The 27,678-nt window shown below is 43.0% G+C and overlaps 1 protein-coding gene across 1 annotated transcript in view; it reads left to right on the top strand.

Annotated features, from left to right (window-relative positions):
* LOC139415154 (UDP-N-acetyl-alpha-D-galactosamine:polypeptide N-acetylgalactosaminyltransferase 14 (GalNAc-T14)) overlaps window positions 1-27,678 on the top strand; it is a 119,403-nt gene that overhangs the window by 10,953 nt on the left and 80,772 nt on the right. Inside the window, exon 2 of the mRNA XM_071163022.1 lies at window positions 7,802-7,971. Within this exon, the coding sequence (XP_071019123.1) occupies window positions 7,802-7,971 (170 nt within the window). The remainder of the gene's footprint in view (window positions 1-7,801; window positions 7,972-27,678) is intronic.

Raw genomic sequence — 27,678 nt, 5'->3', positions numbered from 1 at the left:
TTTATTAACTAACTAAACAATCACAGAAGTGCACACACAAACAAACAAAGTAAATTTGGTTACAAGAAATGACAGGGGAATGTGCCCTAGTGGGCTAAACCGGCATGGCGGCTTGTTAGACAAAAGGGGAGTGGGGGTCAGCTGAGAAGTCACTACAGAGTTGATAATTATAACAATTGAAATGCTAATCCTTTGCACATGAACGCTCACTCATTCGGGAATAATTGCAATCAATATAAATATATATATTTATGCTCAGTGTGTCATCGGGATCTCTGTTGAAAAGTTTGTTTCTGTTGGAGTGTCTGTCCGCCCTCTCTCTGTCGTGGTTAGAATGGATAGTTCAGAGTGACATTCATTCATATCGTTATAGAATAGATGTTTCGGCGGTTGTCGGGCTTCGCGTTCAATGATACTGAATTCCAACAGTTATTTGCTTGACAATCACCGGCTAACAAAATTTTGTGACCGCTACAGCCCTAGCTGCTACAGATGTAGGATCTTAATTTGATCACCCTGTTGCAGGAAAATGCATGACATTTTAAACTTGTAGTGTATTTGAGGTTAAAAAAGGCTTCTGAAGTTTGTAATCTTTCACACTTAGTTTTCCGTTACGAAAAACGTATCAACCCCTACAAAAATATCCATGAATTATAATCCACATAATAATTCACATTCCTGTTGCTGTAGGACTATTTTAAGATCCGACATCTGTACACATTGAGCTTTCATAGTGTGTCTGTACTGTAAGCAGAATTAGATCATAGATGATTCATGTAGAAGGTCTCACATATGAATCAAACCTCAAAGAGGTTCTATAGAGAATGATAAGATAAGTTCAAATGAAATCCACTTTCATGGATTGTTGTTGTTTGTCTGATAATTAAGGATAGATTTATAACCATGTAATAAAGTTGCAGTTTATGCCATGTTAAAAAGTGTTACCAATTACTGAATATGAACATGTTACTGTCATGTGATCAACAGTTTATTTTTCAAGACAGAATAAATATGGGAATTTCTTCTAACTTTATCCAGTTTATGAAAGCCCAGACGATTTATCTCTGCTCAAACACAGCCTGAATCTGAGATTTAGAGGTGCACAATGTCTATACACCTTGATGCATGGGTTCTGGCACATTTCTGTGAATTCAGTTAATATGGGGGCTATTCAGCTTATTGCCTTTCAGCCAATTACTTTCCCAGCTACGAAAATAACACTTCCAGACCTGTCCACAGAGGAAGCGTTCCAGTTATTAGTTGTTCTGTCTGTTGGCCGCTGTCGCTTTGATAACCTCTCCACTGATGTTCTTCTGAAGCCTACTGGAAGAGGGAGAAGAGGGAGAGAGTGGAAGGGTCACCTGACATTTTCTGTTGCTTTATTGTTTCCCCAGCTTGAAAGACATGCTCTCTAATTCAATATGGAACCCGGGAAGCAGCAGCACGGACGGCAACAGGAGGACCATTTCAACCATAGAAACCTTGATGCTCTTTTATTTAGATTTTTTTTCTATTTCATGACCTTAGCAAAATGAGAAAATGTTGCATATATCTTGCTTGCAGATCACGTATGCAGCCATGATTGCAATGCCCCCCCCCCCCCCCCCCCGCCTAGTAATAAGTAGCAATGGGTCATACATATTCAGTGATAAAATTGAAGGAAAGCAGTTTAGGGGAGGGGGGATGGAGAAAAGCCCTGAATAGATTTGATTAAGTAAACAAAATTAGATTCAGGTGGCATATTATGTGCTTTAGTAAACTTGAAATACAGCATAGGGTCCATTACATATCCCCACCCTGGAGTGGAGTCATCCACAGGGTTACCAATTAAAAATGACTCACTTAGTATGGTAGTTCCGTGAGAAATTAACAATCCATGCATCCAATTTCCATTCATTTTAAGTGGTCCACATGCAGCAGCCAATCATGGCAAAGTCAACAAGTTGTCAACCAGAACGCAGAACTTTAGTAAGCCTGCTATAACCCAGTACATTAGTGATCAAAAGAGGCAAGAGGCAAACTCTTCTATAAACAATTTTGCTGTGTTTATGCTAGTTCAAAAATTGAGAAGTTGCTTATCTCAGATGCCAAAAGCAGGAAAGCAAAAAATAGCTTAATGAAATAGAACATCTCTTTTTGGAATCAATGGGAATATTTAATAGAAACAACAGCCGGCTCAGCTCTCATACAGTATGATTGAGTCTTGATTAATCACAATTGGTTCCAGTGCTGTGTAGCTCAAATTCTATTGTTGATTATTTTAGATCCACTTCTTCATGTTTGAACTAGACCCACTATGCCCAGTTTCCACTGCTACTCTGGCTAAATAAAATGACCAGTGAATGATCAACTTTATACACACCCATTTGATTTGCATGGGATTTTAGATATGAGACTGAGAGCCATTTATAGTATTTGTAGGGAAACATTAGATCTTTTAATGTCGTTATTCTTTAGTACAAGGTATGATGGATAAGTAAATATAGCTATAATGTGTTGATAATAAAAAAAACACTTGTCTGTTCCCAGAATGGAGGCCTGCTCAGGGAAAAGCACTCAAAGAGACCCAGCAATTGATTTTTGTCCACTCTAAGGGACATTGGTTTTTGGTCTTCATCTTTGAGGCCATACATGCCACTGTGATACGTCCTATTGTACATTTGACAGGACATTCTGGGCTTTTCAATGATATCACATGTGTGGGGGTGTGACCTGGATAACTTTCTCTTACTGATTTTTCAATGTCTGCCAGCCCAATCAGCATATTATATGATAAGAAGAAAAGTTGTGCTTTTCAAATGGATTATTATTGAGAAAATATCTCAGGAATAGTTTGGTGAGTTTTCAGAGCAGTGTAATATTTTTTTTCTTATTTAAAGAGCTTGTTTATAAATGTCCTTTGTAGTGGATGCGGTAACTATGTGTTTACCGACTACCTATCTACTGTAAGGTTACATTTTTCATATTTACTCTCAATCGATTCCTTATGTGCGCTACAGTGCACATAAAATACAAATACATAAATTAAATAAGAAAATTATGTTTTCTTTGTAAAATATTTGTTTCACCGCGATGTAAACAATTATAATAATTGAAACCCTTTTTTTTTGCTGGATCTCAGGAGGATAGCCTATTTCTGTTTGTATTTTACTTATACTTGACCACGCCTCCCACATTTAGACATGCTTTTGACTCATACTTGTACACATACAGACACGCACACATACACACACACGCAGAGTCGCAGAAAACAGCACATTCCACATAACAGCTGCTAGACCAATATCACACCCTCTTATCCTCCTGCAATGATTCATATGACTGACTGTGTTTTCTCCATCCTGTATAGCGCCAGGCACCACTCCAACAGTACCCATTGAAAAATAAAGATAGCATTAGACAGAGATAGATTGGTGCAAACAGAAAACAATGTAAAAATGGTCTTTGGTTGTGCGGCAATAGATTTCCCCAGGCTCTTAATTGATGACTGTGCTGGTTTACTTGATTGTGTTCCTTTAAGATAGTCCTGTCACCAATATTGACACACCCCTGCTCTGCAATGTTGGGCAGAAACCAAGCTAAATAAGGACTAGCTCAGGAAAGCAGAAAAACAAGTCAAACTAAGTAAAACTGATTTGAAAAATGAATGACGATGATGCAATGATACTATTTCTATGTATCCTGCTTTTCCACCTTGAATCAATGTGGCCCTCGACAAAGGGCAGGGATAATGGCAATGACTATGAGAAGGAGGATTACTTTGGCCCACACACCAGGTACAGATGAGTCTTTCAGGTGACACCGACTGTATGAAACATCCAATGAATTGTATTTTGTGTTGCGATTAACATTTCTGTCCATACTCCTAGTCTCTGTATTTCTCTGTTTACCCTCCAATGCAGGGAGGAGAATGCATCACAGAGGGGAATTTTCCCTCCCTAAGCAATCACCTCTGCACATTGTGCTAACCCTGAAAGTTGAAAAAGGAATTGGCTGTCATCAGCAAGAGGATGTGTTAACATTCTATAGGTCAGGGCTGCCTCTGCCCGCCATAATGACTGACTGTTTCTGTGGTACCTGGGGCAGGTGGAAACTATTCCTGCAGTGGACCAGACACGCATCTATAATTTACCCACCATGCACCATGCCCAGGAACTTCGATATCTCTATTGCTCTGATGACATCAGAGACGCAACAAAAAATAGAGATGACACATTATGATGATAGTGGTGTAAAAGGCTGAGGCATTAGTCCTAATGTGACCAGTAGGATGATGAATGAGCCTGTAGGTCTCAGGGATAAATCAACCAGACAGGATGTGTGTTATTGTGCTGGACTCTCCACGCCCTCTTAATGTTATTGGTGTCTGGGCTGTCAGCTCGGCCTTGGCTCTCATTTGTACTTTATCATCCGCTGGTTTATGAGCTATGACCCCCAGCACTAAATAATACCACCACGTGGCCTCCTAATAATATATGTGTGTGTGTGTGTGTCAGTGTGTGTCAGTGGGTGTGTGTGCGTGCGTGCGTGCACTGTGCAGTCCTGAACATCACATCTGAGATAAGACGAGCCAGACAGAGATCTGTAAATGAGCTGCTAGGGTTCATCTCTCATTACCTGGCTGTGAGTCACAGGAGGCTGTGCAATTATTACTGCATAGCTTTGATACTGGAGCTATACGGATGTGCACCTCCTATCGTACCACCAAGACTATATAGACAGACTATGAAGAGATTCCCCCTGTTATAGTTTTCCTTTAGTTATCTCTGTTGGGTAAGAAGGGTTGCGGTGGAGTTCAGGGGTGTAGAAATAGGACTGACATACACAAACACACATACCAGACACAGGGAGGAGTAGAGGGGTTGAGGGGGGGGCTAGGATCCCATTACAGCTCCCTCTGTCATCCACAACTCATTAGGACACACATCTCTGTCTGAGGAGGGAGCCAGGCGAGCCCGCTAACTGCTGGAGGTTGAAATGTTGCGTTGCTCTGTCTCACTTGTTCCCTCCTTCCCTCACTCCCTCCCTCCCTCCCTCTCTCCCTCCACCAAGGCATCACATCCAATTAGGCTGCAGTATCCTCTACATGAAACCTGGCTCTCTGGTGGCTGAGCTGCCTGCCTCGCTCCTGCCTCAACAACAGAGGAGAGGCAAAGGCAGGATGATGACTGCACCAAAGACAGGGGTATTTCTGGAGGCCTTGCCTTGCCTGGCAGCCCGGGGGAATTCCAATCTTGAGGCTCACCCGGTTCTTTCTTGAGAAATGGATCCTTGGTCGGCTGCTAGGGACTGTTGGAATTTGCTCAAGCCGCTGAACTTTGTTGTGACAGATCGATTTGCAGGCAGATTGTCTGTGTTGTCCAATTAGAATTGAATTCTGTTTGCTGCCTGGGCCAATAAAACACAACCACTTTGCCCAGATTGGTGGGTGGCATCATGGGGTGAGATTGATACTGCTGGAGATGACAAAGTGAATAGGTGAGCACCAGTTTAGCATTCCCTCTGTGGATTCAGCTGTCAACCATCGTAACTCTGAGAAAACCTCTGAAGGCAAAACATTCATTGGTGACGTGTCAATGTTGTTCTCAAGCTTTTTGGGGAGTTGAATTTGTCTGCATTCAGATAACTTCATTCTGTAGAGATCATTAAATGAAGAAAACAGATTTCATCCTCAAATATTCTGTACACATAACTCCCTTTTACTACATCAACTTTTATTATGGGAAATATATAACAGAAAGATATGCCTTAATGAAAATATATTATCTTGTATTTTGCCAGTTTGCGCCCCCCAGCCATTTGGTCTAACTAATGCAGAAAGCAGACATCTTATCCACCTCTATTACAGGCTTGTAGGATGCTGTTGTAAGTCTTGTAAAGTGGCAGAGCATGACATCTCCCGCCAGACTGACAAGGCCGTGAAAGATATCGGCAGCATGCTAACGAGGGAATTGACCCACCGCACGGACGGACAGATAGCCGGCTTTAAAGACCCTAACGACTCATTACTGTCCTCCTAATGTGGGTAGGATGCCCCACTTATCTCCCAACTTGTTTACCCTAGTCTTTCCCCTGTTCTCTCTCCTCCTCTCCTTTGTTTCCTCCCTGTCTCTTTCCTGTTCTCTCCCCTCTCTTCTCAGTCTCTTCTCACAGTCACAGGCCAGCAGTGTCCTCTGGGAATAATGGGCTTGGCCAGTTACGACAGAGGAGCTGATGTGAGCTACCCCCCTATGGCTCTGTGGTCATTGCCAACTGCCCTTGTGCTTGTATCGCCTCATTTAGGTTCGAACCCCATCACCTTCTATCTACTGCATCGTCTCCTCAATGGCTTTGTCTCGTGAAATGATCCTTCTTACGAGCAAGCAATAAATAGCATCACCATTTCATCACCTGTGTATGAAATTAATACTGCCCTTCCCATTGTGATTTAAATGGAAGCAGTCATGTCAGGGAAAGTAATGGGATCTTTAGTTGTTTTGTAGTGTTCAATAAGATAATGCTGCGTTTTGACATTATTACATGATTCCTGTTTCTGGAGGTCATTTATTTAATGTCTGTTTGTGTAATGGGAAGAGGCATTGAGACGGCTGGCTAGGCGTCATAACGATGGCGCCGGGAGACAAGTCTGGTAAATATAATGAATCCACAGGACCTTGAGCAGATTCTCCGTTCCAGGTGTATAGGCCACAAACAAAAGCACAATGAAATAAAATATGGAATTCTGGAATAGCTCCCTCGGGCTACCTGCATCTCCCCTGAGTTTTGCCTGAGGACTCTAGGCTATGTCATTCTGCTTAAAAAGATTACATTGCATTTGCTGCGTTTTGTATGCAAAACAGAGAGCCAACTCCTTGCCAAGACCTCCAGCAGGTTCTTCCTGAAGGTGGATTAAGTTTCTGGTGCATTGATGCAAAAAGCCCTTGGCCAGGGAACATATTAGTAGGCTTTATTATTCTCTCAATGACCAACAATTACCCCTGCGCTGCATTGCATGGAAATCAGATTTAATCACTCAGCATCAGCAGGCAGTGATTCATGAGCCTTGTAATCCTTCAGTCACAAAGTCGGCTGCCTTTTGTTACCCCAGGCCATGGGGGACATGACAGCTTCACCCAGAGCCCTCCCCTGCTGCCTGCCTGCCACTACTCTGGGCTTGCAGTAGGATAAGTGTTTGTGTGTTTGCGTGCGTGTGTTTATGAGCCTGTGCTGGGGATTTTTCAGTAGACTCCATTCAAACTGTAATCGGAAGAAACTAGCAACCTGCTAGCTTGCTAATCACCAGCATCATCCAGGCTGAGTGGAACATATACCTCTGGCTACCTTCAGTCCTAATGGCTGGAGCTGCCGAATCTGGCACATCAGCAACAACAAAAATAAAATGATAACAGGAAATATGAGGCTCCGGTTTATGGGTGATTTCAAGCTGCTGCTGCTTCACAAAATAGGCTGGTTTTATTAGACTATAATTGATACGCCCTCCAGATTCTGCACCAGCAAATGCGGAAGTGTGTGTGCATCGTCTGCCTGTTTGTCTCCATGGTTGTCGAATTGTCGTCGTTATGTTGAGGAGTTCTTTCGAGGATGAGGACTTGCCAAAATGCTGCCATCAATTGTTATATTTATGACAGTGTAGACTTAATTTAATATCATACCAAGCCAAAAACCTGCACATGAGCTTACAGCACAACTTCCACAGTTGGAAACTGGGGTTTTATTGCATGTTTGAAAGTGAATTCTACCCCAGCAAGTTGTTGAGTTTCTACAGTGTTTGTGTGATGAGTTGAATGTTTTTATGTTTCAGATCTCAGAGGCAGAATGGGACGACCTCCTAGAAGAGTTTGAAGAGAAGAACTACCTTAACGCCAGGCGATGGAAACCAGGACAGGACCCTTACAAACTGTATGCCTTCAACCAAAGAGAGAGTGAGAGGATACCCAGCAACAGAGTTCTCAGAGACACACGACATTACAGGTAACCTACACAGCACAGTACACTTACATGCATGTATGCAAGAAGGCATTTGCGAGGATGAATAATATCCGTCTAAATAGCCCATATTATACCAGATCACTGGCTGTGACAGGGCTGCATGTATCTACTTCTGTGTAAGCTAATGATGGCTTGTTTCCCCACGTTGTGGCTCTGCTCCTCCTGGGGAGGAGGACATGGTTTTTAGCAGATGAGAGGTAGTTGACGTGTCAGAGGGAAGGCTGTGTAGTGGCAGCTACAAGCTGCATAGAAAGAGATAATTGCCACATGCGCTTTAGCAGTTTGTGTGAAAACACTCCTACTTCATTGCTCCCATAACATTGCCTTCATTTGTATGCTTCCAATAAGACTAAGGCCTTTAGTCTTAAAGTGGATATTATTCAAATCCTCACTGCACTGCTGATGTCTCAAATACCATTAACCAACTAATCCTACATGAATCCATCAAAGAAAGCCTCTGCTTTTACACTGATTTCCACGAGAATGAAAAGAACACAGAGTATGCTACCAGGGCCGGCCTGCTCATAAGGCAGGATTAGGTGGCCGCCTGTGGCAGCAGATTGACGAGGGCGGCATTATCTGAGCTAAACTGACCAACACGCACCTCCAACAACCCATAAAATCTCACATAATTTTGCCCAAAAACAATGTAAATTTCTCTCAACCAATGGCATATGGGCTTTATAGGTGGGCGCTTATGACACCCGGTGATAAGCAGTGCCCACTTTGTCATAGTCCGGGACACAAAATATTTATCTTGTCCATTCCCAGCGCGCCTCTCCAGGGTGCTGTTGGAGAGACTCATCACTGCGGCGCTCCACCAACATTTTGTCAAAAAAAGAGTATCTAACATAAATCATGTAACAGATAGAGGATATTGTAGAAAGAGGGTGGCCTTTTCTGTAGCCTACAGGCTGGAGATAAAATGTTTGACAATGTAATGAGACGGAAACCTTTTACATCATGCAGGTTTCTCCGATCAAATAGCCTAACCTAAATTGCGCCCAATCAAAATAAAATGCGCTGACATGTTAACAAACAACAGGACAGGTCAGAGTAAAATGTGCTGACATGTTAACAAACAACAGGACAGGTCAGAGTAAAATGTGCTGACATGTTAACAAACAACAGGACAGGTCAGAGTAAAATGTGCTGACATGTTAACAAACAACAGGACAGGTCAGAGTAAAATGTGCTGACATGTTAACAAACAACAGGACAGGTCAGAGTAAAATGTGCTGACATGTTAACAAACAACAGGAGACAGGTCAGAGTAAAATGTGCTGACATGTTAACAAACAACAGGACAGGTCAGAGTAAAATGTGCTGACATGTTAACAAACAACAGGACAGGTCAGAGTAAAATGTGCTGACATGTTAACAAACAACAGGACAGGTCAGAGTAAAATGTGCTGACATGTTAACAAACAACAGGACAGGTCAGAGTAAAATGTGCTGACATGTTAACAAACAACAGGACAGGTCAGAGTAAAATGTGCTGACATGTTAACAAACAACAGGAGACAGGTCAGAGTAAAATGTGCTGACATGTTAACAAACAACAGGACAGGTCAGAGTAAAATGTGCTGACATGTTAACAAACAACAGGACAGGTCAGAGTAAAATGTGCTGACATGTTAACAAACAACAGGACAGGTCAGAGTAAAATGTGCTGACATGTTAACAAACAACAGGACAGGTCAGAGTAAAATGTGCTGACATGTTAACAAACAACAGGACAGGTCAGAGTAAAATGTGCTGACATGTTAACAAACAACAGGACAGGTCAGAGTAAAATGGACAATATGGAATGGACAATCAGGTTACTCACAACTACTGTCCCCTAGTTTCATCCCATAGGGTAAAATATCATGATCAGTAGTTTCAAGTTTCTATCCGTACATTTATTACAAGCAGTTTTGATGTCTTCACTATTATTATACGGTGTAGAAAATAGTAAAACATAAAGTCCTGGAATGAGTAGATGTGTCCAAACTTTTGACTGGTACTGTACGTATTTTCAACTTTCATTCAGAACTGAAAATGAACCTGATTTCAACGTCCAGAAAATACTGTAAGTATTCAGAACCTAAATTAAACCTAACTTCAACGTCTACAAAATACGTATTTAGGGCGGCAGAACGGCCAGGACCGCCCTGCATGCTACTATAAGTGGAAAACCTGCAGATATCAAACACCCTGTTTGCAAATATCATAGGATGATTTTTGACCATACAGTATAAACACAGACTTGGCAATGACCTACTCACTGATGTGATGTTTTCATTAATGAAACCAGTTTAACATTATGCTGACACAGCCTACCCTCTAAATATTTAACTTACATACTAAAACCCGTAGGAGGCGAGAAAATCATGTTACTTTACACAGACTAATCTGCTGGCATGAAATGTTCATTTTTAGAGCACAATGCTATTTCAACCTAATTTGACAGTGATGTTAAGCTTCTTTTCCAGTGTGTTTTTAGGACTATTAGCTGCTTAAGCTGTGTGTGTGTGTGTATTCTGTGGATGTTGTTTTGTTGCATGTGTGTGTGCCCGTGTGTATAACAAGCAATTGTTTCCAATGCCTACAGTACAGTGTATGACCCTGCTGTGTGTAGAGATCTCAGGCTCAGTATGGTTCTGGCTCTAGGCCCACTCAGTTCTTCTTGACTTTGGTAGACAGTTAAGGACACTGACGCGCCTCTCAGCCATACTCCCATCTCCCACGGTTTCTCCCATCCACCCTGGACTGAAGGGTGAGAATCGAAGGACCTCTATTGATTTTCATAATGAGCGGTGCGTTTGTCTCCAGCACTCAGGAGCCGTCTGCTTGTTAGCCTCAGCAGCAAACGCTGCTTATTTTATCCATCTGAACTGCTCAGACCAAACCAAGGAGAAAGAGAGATGTTTGTCTTCATCACAAACATTATATTGTAATGTTAGAAGTTTTAATTTCATTTTAGATTTTTTTGCCCTTCATTATAAACTCAGCAAAAAAAGAAACGTCCCTTTTTCAGAACCCTGTCTTTGAAGGATAATTCATAAAAATCCAAATAACTTCACAGTTCTTCATTGTAAAGGGTTAAACACAGTTTCCCATGCTTGTTCAATGAACCATAAACAATTAATGAACATGCCCCCGTGGAACGGTCGTTAAGACACTAACAGCTTAAAGACGGTAGGCAATTAAGGTCACAGTTATGAAAACTTAGGACACTATAGAGGCCTTTCTACTGACTATGGAAAACATAAAAAGAAAGATTCCCAGGATCCCTGCTCATTTGCGTGAACTTACCTTAGGCATGCTGCAAGGAGGCGTGGTTCTACACCTGCATTGCTTGCTGTTTGGGGTTTTAGGCTGGGTTTCTGTACAGCACTTTGAGATATCAGCTGATGTACGAAGGGCTGTATAAATAAATTTGATTTGATTTTGATTTGATTAGGACTGCAGATGTGGCCAGGGCAATAAATTGCAATGTCCATACTGTGAGATGCTTAAGACAGCACTACAGGGAGACAGGATGGACAGCTGATCGTCCTCGCAGTGGCAGACCACGTGTAACAACACCTGAACAGGATCGATACATCCGAACATCACACCTGCGGAACATCCTGACATGACCCTTCAGCATGACAATGCCACCAGCCATACTTGTCGTTCTGTGCGTGATTTCCTGCAAGACAAGAATGTCAGTGTTCGGCCATGGCCAGCGAAGAGCCCATATCTCAATCCCATTGAGCAAGTCTGGGACCTGTTGGATAGGAGGGTGAGGGCTAGGGCCATTCCCCCCAGAAATGTCCTGGTACTTGCGGATGCCATGGTGGAAGAGTGGGGTAACATTGCCAGCAAGAACTGGCAAATCTGGTGCAGTCCATGAGGAGGAGATGCACTGCAGTACTTAATGCAGCTGGTGGCCACACCACATACTGACTGTTACTTTTGATTTTGACCCCCCCCCCCCCTTTGTTCAGGGACACATTATTCAATTTCTGTTAGTCCAATGTCTGTGGAACTTGTTCAGGTTATGTCTCAGTTGTTGAATCTTGTTATCTTCATACAAATATTTACACATGTTAAGTTTGCTGAAAATAAACGCCGTTGACAGTGAGAGGATTTTTTTTTAGTTTAGTTATCTGGTTGGACATGTGCTGATCCTCACATCTGTTTTATGCATTTTCACTGGTGGGGAGATGGCTGCTGCAATGTTGATAAAAATGGGTCAATTACCGATTTGTAACATTTCTTTAAATTGCTTACAGCTATGGGATATTTTCATATGAACAACTGAACACCCCAATCTGGGTCAGCTAGCTTTATTTGAAGGCCCAGTTTACTGTAAAACCATGAAAGTTTAAACAAGGAAACTGCGTTATGAGTTAGTATCTTTTGGATACACAAGAGAGGAAGTAGCAGTGGAAGCCAGACAAAAAGCCATTGCAACCTATGTGTTGTGATAATTGCGTTGTTTCCTCGATAACCTCTTAGTTCATATGCCTTGTGACCGTGATATATAGGCCTAAGGCCAATGACAATAAGAAGACACACTGGTAGAATAAATTCAACCACACATTTGTTTCATCCCAAAACTTGAGAGCAACATCTGTCCAGTGAATTCCACAAAGCGTATTGCATGTAACAAACATGACTATCAACATGGTCAAGCAAGTTAATGTTTACGATATTTTCGGACCACTAAACAACTATTGATTTAGAACCATGGAGAGTTACCGCAAGTCGCAAAGAAAACAGGAGCTGCCTCCACTATTCCAGTACCACTCAACTTCAACATTTCAACATTGTAACGGTGACGCTGGGAGTCAAAAAGCAGGTGAAGGTGGTGAGTTTAATAATAATAATGAACATAGAGTGATTCAAAACAAGAGCATGTCTGGACAGAAACAATACTGCCTGAAGAGTGATGCTAGGGAGTGCTAGATAAAGGGCGAGTAATCAGGGTAGTTGATGGAGTCCAGGTGGCCTCATGATGGGGCGCAGGTGTGCATAATGAAGGTTGCCAGGTGTGCGTAATGAGGGTTGCCAGGTGTGCGTAATGATGGTTTGCCAGGACTGGTGGTTAGTAAACCGGTGACATCGAACGCCGGAGCAGAGGAGCTGGAGTAGACATGACAAACATAATCAAATCTTCTATGCTTAGTCTAATACAGTGGCAACTAAAGTATACCAAAAACGATTTAGTTCAATCAATGTAGGCTAAATATGACTTGGCTGTCCATGGATCGGATATCTTTGTGTGTGTGTGTGTCTCGCGCGGACGTCGTGTAAGTAGAAAAATCATGTTGACTCACCCTACTTGTAGAGAAACGTCAATTCCATCTTCATTTCTTTCAAGTTGACGAACCTGTCTATGACTCTGTCATACAGCAAACACTTGTATTTTTTGTTGTCCTAGGCTACCTGGCTGAAATGCTTGCTGGCTAGCCTATCTTCCATTCATGGGCAACGTTAGCTGGTTAATATTAGCCTTCTACATCTAGCTACATATTGAACTTCCATCGTCTCAGGCCAGGGGCACAACAATGTACGAACTAATGGTTGGATCAGAATCGCTGTTATAATCATTGGCCAGTATGGAGAATTAAGTAAAACCACAAGTCCAAATCCCCATCTCCATCCATGGCTAATTTAGGAAAGAGTCAATTTTAGCTAGCTAGGACAACAACACAACGAGATGCAACAATTCAAGTTTTTCTGTCACTGACGTAGGCTCTCAATGGGATTTGATATGAGTGACAAAGTCCAAGCTGGCTTCCTTTGACACTTTTAATTTTTTATTTTTGGTGAGCTCGCTCAATGTTGATTGACACATTTTTTATACTTTTTTTTATCAAGGGAGGCCAGATGCTTGCTGGCTTCCCTTGCCTTCAATGCTACGGACGGCAACAATGTCATACTCGTTTGGACCAGACAGCATCAGATAGATGGCTACCACATGGAGAGACATAGGGACGTTTTTTTGCTCGCTCGTATGCTTTCTCCTGTGAGATACATTTATCCTCTTGCGAATTGAAGGAAAATTACGAAACACAGAGAGAAGAAATATCAATTCTTTTTATTTCTTACATTGAGGATACGTGAGGATACATGGAAAAGCTTTCCACAGAAACAGTTATTTGCATTTCGTGATCTACAAACATGTACTTTGAGCACAAATCTAACCACAATGATCCAGTTTGAAAAGCCAAATTGCGAGTTAAAGCTTTTCTCCAGGTATGACACTGGAGCTTTTTGAATGGAGGTTGGTTGTTGCTTTTGAGCTTAGGGTAGAAAGCCCTTCCTTCCTGTGTCATTGATCAGGTCAGTCACAGGGAGCCTCAGGCTTGTCCACACATTTACCTGGCTTCAACCTGTCTGTCAGCCATCGTATCGCTCCATCGCTTACAAGACAACCACTTGTCTCACTCCCTCTCGCTTCTTTCAGGTCCCCCTGCGGAGAGAGGAGGAAATGTGTGTGTGTGTGTGTGTGTGTGTGTGTGACTGTGTGTGTGTGTGTGTGACTGTGTGTGTGCGGTAGAAATGAGTCAGGTATTGATTGCTCCTCTGTATTTGGCTGACACCAGATCTACGGTCAGCCGGTCACCGGGACCTTTGCTATTACACAAGCAGCCTCGCCACCTTCTGGGACACACATCAAAACAGTTTAAAAAACTGGGACTGGCATCCAGCCTTTGTTTAGGGATTCATATTTACTCTAAAACAGAAACCTCAGCCGCATTATGCCGTTTCAGCAGGTCTGAAAATACTGTATTTCCTCACGATGTCTGACACGTCTCATTTCACTGTAATATTTATGTTGAATTGATGCCAGTGAATATTCACCACTGTCATTCCTCCCTGCAGACAGACACTAACCCAGTATATTGTGTTACGAGCTGCCTGCCTGCCTTCAACCCAGAGTGACGTTCCTAGAGCAAAGCCTTTCATAGCAGTCACAGTGCCTTTCTTCCTGGTAGCTAGGCTGCTTTGAGAGTGGGGGGAAACGTTGCTGTGACATTTGGTATGTTGTGCAGGGTGGCTCAGTGCGGGCGGTGGTGTAGGAAGGCAGCTGTGCTTAGGGAGGAAGTTTGCTCTCCATATTTCCCCACAGACTCCCCTCCCTCCGCCTGTCAGTCAGCCATCGATCTCCATTGCTGCGCGGTGCTTTAGTAATTACACAGAAAACACAGTGCAGAAAATAAGTTAATTGCTCTCTCTGCTACCACCTGGGTTGTTGTTGTAGCTCGGTCTAAATGTGTCCTGAAAATATAGCAGTCTTTACTGACTCACTTATGGCCGGCCTGTTTATACCTGAACAGCTCAATGTTGACTCTAAAAATAAACTACCATCATCTATATACAATAATGTCCTCCACCTCTTGTTGTGTGTAGAGCCTGCAATCCACTCTACCTAAATCCAACATGAATCATTCAACTCCTGTCAGTCTCCTAGTAAAACATTGTTGCAGCTCACACAGCTCCACAGGCTTGATTAAGATGCCAGGGAAGGCTATTCGACAGGGTGAGTTCTCTTCTAAGAAGGGGAATTCTTCACCTTTGATTTAAAAAAGGGGTCTGTATTGAGTATTGAAATATAATACAATGCTGGCTACCAAAATGTATTTTTTTACATAGACATTACACAATCTCTACCTCTGCTGTTGCACTAGTACACACAACAACTCTACCATTCCTTAACTGGAGCTAGTTTAACCAGGACCTGTGATCATGTGGCTGGGACTGGGGTTCAGCCATGGTCTGTTCAGTCCCAGCCAGTGACCCGTGACTCAGGTTACAGAGTGGCTGAGCAGAATGCCCTCTTTTTCCCTCTCCAGCATCCTGCTGCACCATACACCCCCTGCACTGTGGTGGACTTCGGACTGCACTCTGCATAAAGAAAGAAAGAAAGAAAGAAAGAAAGAAAGAAAGAAAGAAAGAAAGAAAGGAGAGAGCGAGGGAGAGCAGGAGAGAGCGAGAGAGAGGGGGGCAGAGAGACAAAGACAGAGACAGGCACAGAGAGATGGATCAGTGTTTCCCTCTTTATGGCAGTCTCATCAAAGACTAAAGTGAAAGAGAGAGGGGCCCCTGATTAACGCCAGCAGGGCCCCCTGGCTGCTTTCTCCGGTCCTGTGATGTGAAAGAGAGGAAATTGGGCTGTCAGAAGCCTGAGAGGTCTGGTATTATCCTCCAGGGCCGTTTCACTGTCGTGTCCCATCTCTTTTGTCTCTCTTTTTTAATCTTATTTCTTGTCCTGCTGCCTAATGAAATAATTCATGCAAATGGTGTGGGCTAATAGAGCCGAGTGGAGGGCAGATGAAAGACGAGGAGGAGGCTGATCAGCCGGGCCAGGCGTATGGGCATTTTAGGTGAGTGCTAATGCTGTACTATGATAAGCAGTGCCAACTATGTTAAAGGCAGGGGTGCAAAATATTTCACTTGTCCATTCCCATGCAGTCAAAGTGAAATGGCAATATGGAATGGAAAATCAGGCTACTCATAACTGCAGTCCAGGAGGGGCTCCCGAGTGGCGCAGCGGTCTAAGGCACTGCATCTCAGTGCTAGGGGCATCCCTACAGACCCTGGTTCGATTCTAGGCTGTATCACAACCGGCCGTGATTGGGAATCCCATAGGACAGTGCACAATTGGCCCAGCGTTGTCCGGGTTAGGGTTTGGCCGGGTTAGGCCGTCATTGTACATAAGAATTTGTTCTTGACTGGTAAAAACAAAACAAAGAAGTTTCACCCCATGGGCTAAATTGTCATTATCAGTAGTGTCAAGTTTCTATCTGTACATTTTCGATGAGCTGATCATAGTGAAAAATAACATATTTCTGCATTTCCCACTGTAAACACATTGATTCTCATTGCAAATAGGCTCAGGAAAACTCCTGATAAAGTTGGGATGGATATTCAGAGCTTAAATAGCCAAATTGATTAGTCACAGGAATCAGGACTAGTAAAGCCAATGCAACTGCCTATTTTACAAACGGTAGGCCTACCACATGGATGGGCATTCACAGGATTCCATTGGGGAACGATACTGTAAACTACACCCCAGTAAGCAGGGACTGACACCGATGTCTTTTGGACATCTTTTTCTTGTCCTTTCTTGTTTTTTGTGGTGTTTTACAAACGTTAGGCCTATCACATAGACGGGCAATCATAAAATTCCATTTCGGGCCAACACTGTAGGCTACACCTCAGTAAGCACGTCTGTCCGGACGTCATTTTTTGGTATAGTCCGCACCGGCCTTGATTTTCACGTCCACGGACATAGATTTTTGGTCCAGTCTGATAAAACACACAGGTGCAAAATCAAGGTGACTTACAAAGAGGAGGAGGACCAAGAGCATGAGAGGGAGTGTGGTAATGTAATGTCCACAACTAAAGAATCATTTTTGGAATCTGCAAAGACGCATATCCCGAAAGCATGGTGGTGTACTTACTATGTGCAAATGCTAAAAGAAAGGATTGAGGTAGATCGCTAAGTAAGTGTGTCAGAAAAGTAGAAAAGCATTTATAAACAAAAATCTGATCACTTAAAAGTCTTGGCCCAATAGGCCTGGCATATTGCAACTTTCAAGAAGCTTTCTGTTTTGATTGGGTTATTTTGCCTAAAAACCTTCAGGCCTTCCTATAGAAAAAAAACTCTGCATCCCTGCCCAGCCTGGCAAGAGTGTCCGAAAGGGTTTTAGCATCTCCAGTGGCTCTGCAGGCGTGGAGAGGATATTCTCCTCTGCTGGCCTGCTCTCCAGGAACCATCGCATGAGCCCGAAGCCACAGACTCTGACCAAACTGATATTTCTAAACATGAATTCAAAGACTGAGCCTAATAAGGCATTTTTTGTTTAATTTGTCATTCATTCTAAGTAAGTCACAGCCTACAGTATATGTGCAATGTATAGACTATAATGATTTAATACAACGTGATGTTGTTTAAATGCTGATTGCTTAATGTCCCTGACTCCCTACCAGCCTAGTATGTTGCACAAGCAAATGTTTCACAATGTATTTCTTTGTAGGCTATAGCCTTGAAATAATTGAAATAATATAGCCTAAATAATTCATTTACGTTCCTTCTTAGGCTCCCTGTCTGTGTCCTGACCTATTTAGAGTGTTTATATGCTGTTTAATATGACATGTAGCCTATTTGAAATGAGGAGCGTTTCTTACATTCACCTTTTCATGTTTATTATAATAATTTTCATTCAAATATAGTTTGGTTTCAATACTTCAAAACGAAATGGTAGAATAAAATAGTCACCGAATTGTGGTTAAATTGTGATTTTAATGAATAGAGAAAATTTGAAGTTGCAGTGTTTTTTCCTGTGAGTGAGAAGCGGTTTTTAGAGGAGCTGTTGGATTTAAATCCCGTTCAACTCCGCTCACCTACTCTGTTCCAAAAATAGGTGATGTATTTTCAACTTTCATTCAGAACCGAAAATGAAAATGATTTTGACTTCTAGTTCACAATCACCCCCCCCCAAAGAACACCCAATGCGCTGCCGTAAGTCCTCTCTCTCTCTCTCGCTCTCTCTCTGTCTCTCTCTCTCTCTCTCTCTCATCAGGATTTAGGTTCACATTGCTGTCTCTGGACTGTTGTTGTTGTTCTAGGGAGCAGCCAGGCATACGCAATCAACGCCAGCTTCAACTCTTCGATTGAATTATCTCAAAAATGGGAAAAACAAAGGAGTCCTCTATTACACACGTAATAGTCAGTGCCTTATTTTTAGCTGTGGGACTAATGACATTTTCACGGTGTAACAGAAATCTCTTCCTCAGTTCTTGTCTTGTACACAGAGATGGAGAGTTTGTAGGTTCTGTCTGTGTCAGTCATGTCTGTTTCACCCCGTCTCACCTTGGTGTTCTATTTCAGCTCACTCCTCCTCGGCATGTCTCCACTGACAGCTACTTTCTCAGGTGCCTCGGCTGCAGAGAGGGATGGTCCTTGGCTGGATGATTGACATAAAATACCACAGTGAACTTCTGATAAGATCTGGCCTCTCAGTCTAGGTTCAAATCAGCTGGTTAGCAGACGCTTCTCTCTGGGCTAGTCACAGCTGAATAATCCTGTGTGTGTGTGTGTGTGTGTGTGTGTGTGTGTGTGTGTGTGTGTGTGTGTGTGTGTGTGTGTGTGTGTGTGTGTGTGTGTGTGTGTGTGTGTGTGTGTGTGTGTGTGTGTGTGTGTGGCTGGCGGTGCATATTGATACACTTGTTAGAGGTAAGAATGTTCTACACTTCCTGATTGTGGTCTGAGTTGCTTAATAGGACTGGTGGTATCTCATAAGACTGATCCAGTGCCCTCTGACATCATAAGGAGAAACTGTTAAAGTGCCAGTGGGGTCTATCAGGTTACTGCTAATGTATGTTGTCATGCACCTAATATAGACCCCCTGCTATTCATGAGTGCTGTAGCTATGCCAGCTTTGGCCTCTTCAGGCTTTCATTACCTGATTAACAGTATTGCATTACTCTCAGAAAGGGGCCGATCTGAAGTACATTAAAGGAAGTCAGTTTCAACACCTGAAAATGTTTTTTAGTGTAGACCTACTATTTAGACCTACTACTTTTTTACCAACATGATACAGTGGGGCAAAAAAGTATTTAGTCAGCCACCAATTGTGCAAGTTCTCCCACTTAAAAAGATGAGAAGAGGCCTGTAATTTCCATCATAGGTACACTTCAACTATGACAGACAAAATGAGAAAAAAAAATCCAGAAAATCACATTGTAGGATTTTTAATGAATTTATTTGCAAATTATGGTGGAAAATAAGTATTTGGTCACCTACAAACAAGCAAGATTTCTGGCTCTCACAGTAACTTCTTCTTTAAGAGGCTCCTCTGTCCTCCACTTGTTACCTGTATTAATGGCACCTGTTCGAACTTGTTATCAGTATAAAAGACACCTGTCCACAACCTCAAACAGTCACACTCCAAACTCCACTATGGTCAAGACCAAAGAGCTGTCAAAGGACACCAGAAACAAAATTGTAGACCTGCACAAGGCTGGGAAGACTGAATCTGCAATAGGTAAGCCGCTTGGTTTGAAGAAATCAACTGTGGGAGCAATTATTAGGAAATGGAAGACATACAAGACCACTGATAATCTCCCTCGATCTGGGGCTCCACGCAAGATCTCACCCGGTGGGGTCAAAATGATCACAAGAACAGTGAGCAAAAATCCCAGAACCACACGGGGGGACCTAGTGAATGACCTGCAGAGAGCTGGGACCAAAGTAACAAAGCCTACCATCAGTAACACACTACGCCGTCAGGGACTCAAATCCTGCAGTGCCAGACGTGTCCCCCTGCTTAAGCCAGTACATGTCCAGGCCCGTCTGAAGTTTGCTAGAGAGCATTTGGATGATCCAGAAGAAGATTGGGAGAATGTCATATGGTCAGATGAAACCAAAATATAACTTTTTGGTAAAAACTCAACTTGTCGTTTTTGGAGAACAAAGAATGCTGAGTTGCATCCAAAGAACACCATACCTACTGTGAAGCATGGGGGTGGAAACATCATGCTTTGGGGATGTTTTTCTGCAAAGGGACCAGGACGACTGATCTGTGTAAAGGAAAGAATGAATGGGGCCATGTATCGTGAGATTTTGAGGGCATTGAAGGTGAAACGTGGCTGGGTCTTTCAGCATGACAATGATCCCAAACACACCGCCCGGGCAACAAAGGAGTGGCTTCGTAAGAAGCATTTCAAGGTCCTGGAGTGGCCTAGCCAGTCTCCAGATCTCAACCCCATAGAAAATCTTTGGAGGGAGTTGAAAGTCCGTGTTGCCCAGCAACAGCCCCAAAACATCACTGCTCTAGAAGTGATCTGAATGTAGGAATGGGCCAAAATACCAGCAACAGTGTGTGAAAACCTTGTGAAGACTTACAGAAAACATTTGACCTCTGTCATTGCCAACAAAGGGTATATAACAAAGTATTTAGATAAACTTTTGTTATTGACCAAATACTTATTTTCCACCATAATTTGCAAATAAATTAATTAAAAATCCTACAACGTGATTTTCTGGATTTTCTTTTCTCCTTTTGTCTGTCATAGTTGAAGTGTACCTATGATGAAAATTACAGGCCTCTCTCATCTTTTTAAGTGGGAGAACTTGCACAATTGGTGGCTGACTAAATACTTTTTTGCCCCACTGTATGAGCGCTGGTTTCCCCAGTCAATACCCCTACAGTGCCATGTAGGACAAATTGAATGATGTTAGTTTGAGAATAATAACAACCAACATCTCTTACCTTGTTCACCTCTTCATAGCCACTATCACATCCACCAGGTAACACTGTTTTCTTCCTGCTACACACTCTCCTTGTTCCGCCCAGATGCTCTCTACTCACCCATCTGCTCCTGTAGAAACCTCCTTCAAACCTCATTTCCTTCCGCTGCTGTCTGTGTATCAGGGTTATATTACCCTCTGGTTCCTCACCGGTAACCCATTCCCCAGCCTTGTCATGATGCGCTGGGCCGGGCCCTGTAGCGCAGGTGGGGTGGGTAAGGGAGGAAGAGGGAGAAAGAGAGGGAGAGAGAAAGAGAGGGAGAGGAGCAGTAAAGTACCTAGTAAGCTCTGTGGTAGCCCTGTATGGAGCTGTCATTGTGACCAGCGGGAGATACAGATGACAGACAGACTGGTACTGTGGGTGTGTTTGGGCCACTGATTACCATTGTCGGATAGAAGACCTCATGGCTACACCATAGTCTTTTTCTCTTACTCTCTGGATGGCTCTGTGGTTTTGGTTCAGTTGCTTTTTCTTGTTTTGACTCTTTTCTGTGCTTCCTTTCAGTGGCTGTTGCAGGCTTCTACAGACGATATATTTTACTCCCTGCACCTATATTTTCTCTGTGTTAAAGTGCATCGATGTGTCCCATGACTGTCAGTGTCCCCCTCCCTCGTTTCACCAGGAATGGCTTCTGAACCACCCTTACATTCCCGGATTAGTGGAATCTGATCATACACTTGAACACTTAACACTATAGGATTGCCCTCTCTTGCTGTAGCGTGTGCCTTTAATTTGCTATAATGTGTTTTTTGTCTGAGGTGAGCTAGAGAGAAGGTGTGGGTGTAGTGTCTAGACTCTCTAAGGCTACAGAAAAAGCCTTTAACAGTTAGCTGCCCACAGCTGTCTGCATTGAACAAAAGGCCATCAAAGTGTACATAAAGGTATAGATTTTGTTTCACTTAAACTGAAATGGCTGCAGTTAAATGAAGATATTCTTCAAGCCATACTTACAGTATGTACATATACCACAAACATGTATATTTTTCATTAAACGAGCTGCTTCAAGAAGTTGACTGTTGGAGGCTCATTGTCACATATTTTACACTCAGAAACAAGGTTTCATCTGCTTGAGTGTGTCACGGCCATTAAATGAAGAGGACCAAGGTGCAGCGTTGTGAGCGTACATATTATTTTATTTAGAAAAGACGCCGAACAAAACAATAAACACTACAGAACAAACCATGAAGCTAAAGGCTATGTGCCAAAAACAAAGTGGAAAATGAAAAAAGGGGCTACCTAAGTATGGTTCTCAATCAGAGACAACGATAGACAGCTGAGAACATAGAAATACAAATAATAGAATATAGAATACCCACCCCAACTCACACCCTGACCAAACCAAAATAGAAACATAAACAGGATCTCTAAGGTCAGGGTGTGACAGTGAGAATAACAGGGAAAACAGAGGCAAGGAAAATCCAAGTCAGATTCTGTGCGTGTGTGTGTGTGCGTTTGTGTGTACGTGTGTTGCGTGTGTGTGTTTAGTAGTGCCCAGCTCAATATTATTGTCTGTTTGATGTGAATCCTCACATATGATGTACAATTGTCAGATATGAACAGCCTCTTTCAGGCCCATTTCTTCTGTTTCCAGGAGGAGCAGACTGAGAGGCATGTCGACAGGGGGATGTCAGATATCAGCATGTTCTTCCTATCCTTATCATCCCCTCCCGTTGCTCTGAGCGAGAGGTAGAGTAGAACAGCCCCATTCTGCTGGGGACTACAGCCCAGCCCTATTTGGAAGCTGGCTTTGATACAAAATGATCTGCTAGATTAAATCGCTTTCGAGAATATTGGTCGCCCCACGCTTGCATATCTAGGCCTGAGAAGTTGAAAACGAACTGGCCTGATTGATTATTTTAGTGCTGTGGGATTAACATTTTCTGAGGAGATAAAGATATGTAAATGAACTTGGCTAATGTTGACTCTAACTCAGGAGGAAATGGAGGGATATTGTAGATGATTCCCCATGCTAAAATAAGAGGCCAAATGTGGAGCACCACTGGTACTGACATCCTCTGCTCTCTGGAATGAAATTCCCCCAATGTCCAGCCAGGGCAGCCAGAGAAACCAATATATATTGAGACAGCAAAGGGGACTCAATGATATTGAGACTGCTGCAGTTTTACATGAACGCAGCATTCGCTTAATCCTTTCCCTGGTTGCATATAATCCAAATGTTTGAATATACTTAAAGAGTTGGCTTTGCATGAGAGATTTTTATGACATTGTCCAGAGATTAAGAAGGTTAATTCCAAGCCATTCTGAAGTCTGCATAGAGATGAATGTGGAACGATGACAGAGCAGAGCTGGTGTCAAGGTGATAAATCCACAGAGATCATTAGCTGTGGGCTGCGGGCAGGCCCATTCTTTAGGTGTCTTCAGGTCAGTGTGTGTGGCCATCTGAGGGGGACAGATAATGAGAAGGTGGACTCATCTGGGTGAGCTAGCAGAGCATTAAATCACATGTAAAATTAGACTCACACAAACATCTGTCGCTAGGCCTCCCCCTCCCTCACTCTCGCTTCCACCCGTCTCTCTCTCTCTCACTCCCCCATCTCTCTCTCTCTCACTCCCCCATCTCTCTCTCTCTCACTCCCCCCATCTCTCTCTCTCACTCCACCACCTCGTCTCTCTGTTGCTGTAATAGGTAAAGTACACACAGCTCACACATTAGGCAGAGTAGCTAGAATTTCCGAGAGATTCTATGCATACTAGAGAATTTCCCCAGGGCTATTAACTGATAAGCGCTCACTGGGTGCCTTGCTCTACTCACTGCCATGTCACAGAATCAACAGGAGTGTTTGGTTCTCACTAGGTTGGTACACCAACATGTACTGTATTGTATAACATGGCAACTTAATAAACACCACACCAGTGCTTCTCAAACATTTTCTCCCATGGCCCACAGGACAAACACATGGCAGTAGCTACTGTACCCAGAGGACCCCCATTGGTCCACAGACCACAGGTTGGGAATCTCTGCTCTACACCATTAGACCAAAACTCCCTCCCCATTCTACTGTAGTTCAGATTTTCTCCCCACAGCCACAGGCCCTGTAGTGATTACACTGACTCTACTGTACACCTCATTGAAATAGCTCTTAGAAAATTAACAATGTATGGATCTCAGTTACTGAATCATTAAGGAAGTAAGTATTGCATAAAGACGGATCTCACTCTGAACCCTGATTTCCAAAGTTCGTTGGATTGGAGAGAGCCATCATTCAGAGTTTTAGCTACTCAGATAATTGCAGTTTTGTCTTGCTCTAAATCTTTAGTGTCAGCACGGAAAGATTTTTCTCTCTCTTTCACTGATTGAAGCTCCTGGAAGGCTATTTGTGAGTGAAATTGTACCTTGAACCAATTATGTTGTAAGTTATGACTGGTCGACTTAATGACATCCAAATGGCCTACACAGCTGTAGTGAAACTCTACATTTGTAAATCAATACAGAAACCGGGGCGCCTACAACCAATAGATGTCGTTAATGATAGGAAACCATTACGCTGAGCTCTGGGGCCATTTTTAACGTTGTGAGGACGGCCGCAATGAAAAACCAAATTGATGTAATTTATTGAAGCGTACATATCAATTACAGGTCATGACATTTCCCAATATGTGGTTAAATGCAGGGCCATGCGGGCAGTCCTTGTAACAATCTTCGTCTTCATCGGATGAAGAGTAGGAAGGATTGAACCAAAACGCAGCGTGGTAAGTGTCCATGATCATTTATTAACACCGAACACACAAAATAACAACATGAATGTAAAAAATGAAAAATCGCAACAGTCCTGAACGGTCAAAGCAGGAAACAACTACCCACAAACACCAGGTGGGAAAAGGCTACCTAAGTATGGTTCTCAATCAGAGACAACGATAGACAGCTGCCTCTGATTGGGAACCATACCAGGCCAAACACATAGAAAAGAAAACATAGAAAACCAACATAGAATGCCCACCCCAACTCACGCCCGACCAAACCAAAATAGAGACATAAAAAAGGAACTAAGGTCAGGGCGTGACAGTCCTAGGGCATTGCCTCACAGAGGAGCAATCACAGCTCTTTACTAGTGCAATATACCTTTCTTAATATTTAGAACTCTAGACATGGTTAGCACATATTCCTAAGAGCACCATAAAAAAAAATATATATATATATTCTGTTACTGGAAACGGGAGAAGTTCGTTTTGAGGCTTCTCTATTTCTATTACAGGATTTTCTATTTCAATACTGATGAAATACATCAATGTAGGATAGATCAATGTAGGACAGATCAATGTAGGACAGATCAATGTAGGACAGAAGTTACTGTTTCATACAAAAGCAATTATAAACAGTCACTGGCCATTCCACCTCTACATCACAGCTTGTGTTTCTTATGCTAAACATAGCAGAAAGTAGTTCAGGAGATGGCAGATTTCCATGCAGATGTCTTCTACTTTAGTTACCTGAACCTGTCATGCCCATCACTTCTGCCAGCGCTTTGAGATGTATTATTTTGAGCTGGACACTGAGCGGTCAGAGCGGGTTACATCAGGAAGGATGGCTCCTGTCTCTGTGTTTATCACTTCAACCTCTGGTGCCTCTTAGCTGAGCAATTAGTGCAATCAGAGCTCACTGAGGGGGAGAAATTAACTCTATAACAGACACAGACTCACCAATAGCATTAGCACTGGGGTCACAGTTACGGGCAAAGAGAAGTCAGTCGGTCTCTGGTGTTTGGAACAGCCTGTTCAATGTTTCAATGTTGATGAGGCAGTAATCCAAGAGGAGGCCATACTTTTAGATTATCATTCATCAACTGCTAGATTCATCTCAGGAGATATTATTGCTTCATTCCCCTTTCTGTCTGTCAAGGACATAGATAAATGAAGTCAAAGCAGGGGTGTCAAGCTCATTCCATGGAGGGCCTAGTGTCTGCAGGTTTTTGTTTTTTACTTTCAATTAAACCCCAGAAAACCAAGTGTGAGGTGTTCCTTACTAATTAGTGACCTTAATTCATCAATCAAGTACAAGGGAGGAGAGAACCCACAGCCACTCTGCCCTCCGTGGAATGAGTTTGACACCTGTGTCAGAAAGCAAACCCACGTTGACACACTAAGTTAAGAGAACCTCATTTGACAATGAAACAGCTGTTGCTCATAGAATAAAGATGAACTTAGCTCACCTGAAACCTTGAGTGTGTCAGAACAGTAATATAACCCCTCCCCTCTTAGTAACTAACGTCGAGCAGTCCTGGTGAAGAGGCTGTCTTTTCTGGGGTGTTCTGCATTGGACAGCTGCTCCATAGGGACAAGAGCTACTTCAAATACCATCTGGCTAATCTTCTTCCCATGCATCAGCTGTCATACATCACTACTAGCATGTGCACCTCCCATTACCCTTCATGAAACCACTGAGATATGTTCGGTCACAGTTTACATTGCACATTAAGCTCAGATCATGCTTGAACTGGAGTATTATGCTTGCCTTACTCCGGCTCATAAATGTTCCTGTTGTTCCTATGGGTATCATGTGACAGCAGTGGGTTGTCATGATGAGAATGATGTGTGGATCAATGGCTGGGAGAGGTGCTAATGGGTCCATAGAGAGATGGTTGAACTGTTCTTAATAAGCCTGCCACATATCATGCCCTGGGCTCACTTTGACTTCACCTCTAATGTGTAAAAGAGATGGGGGCAGGTTTACTGAGCACACGGGTAGTGTTTGCACTTCTCTCCCAGACCTTGGATAGGTGCGGCAGGCTCCACAGCTGGTGTGTGTGTGTGTGTGTGTGTGTGTGTGTGTGTGTGTGTGTGTGTGTGTGTGTGTGTGTGTGTGTGTGTGTGTGTGTGTGTGTGTGTGTGTGTGTGTGTGTGTGTGTGTGTGTGTGTGTGTGTGTGTGTGTGTGTGTGAGTGTAATATCAGACCCAGGAGAGTAGGAGGGGTGGTCCTCAGGCTCAGTCCCACCGTGCCTCTCTAACTGCGGCCCACAGGCATCTGTCTCCAACTGGGAACTCCTCCAATAACGAATCAAAGCATTGATTCAGCCAGATGTTTAACTCAGATAGCACATAGCTGTCAGGACCCGTTTTTCAACAGGGCAATTATCTCCAATCACTGCTGTCCTTCGCCTACTCATCTAGCCGCCATTTCCATCCCTCTTACCGGATATTACAGGCATCACATTTGGTTATCAATAACGATTGCCAATGTGGAGGGATCTGTGGAGGGTGGCTGGAGGCTGGAGGAGAGAGGCCTGAGATTGGTGACAGGATCCAATTAAGGAACAGGCAGAGAGCGCTACGACTGGCTGCCCACTAAATCAGCACAGGCAATGAAACACCCCAAACTAAGAAGCAACTCTCAGAGAAACCTCAGTGTGATGGCTCTCTCTCACTCACACACACA

This window comes from Oncorhynchus clarkii, chromosome 8, assembly GCF_045791955.1.
Source record: "Oncorhynchus clarkii lewisi isolate Uvic-CL-2024 chromosome 8, UVic_Ocla_1.0, whole genome shotgun sequence".
In the NCBI taxonomy this organism is placed as follows: domain Eukaryota; kingdom Metazoa; phylum Chordata; class Actinopteri; order Salmoniformes; family Salmonidae; genus Oncorhynchus; species Oncorhynchus clarkii.
This window is presented reverse-complemented; position numbering and strand designations above follow the sequence as displayed.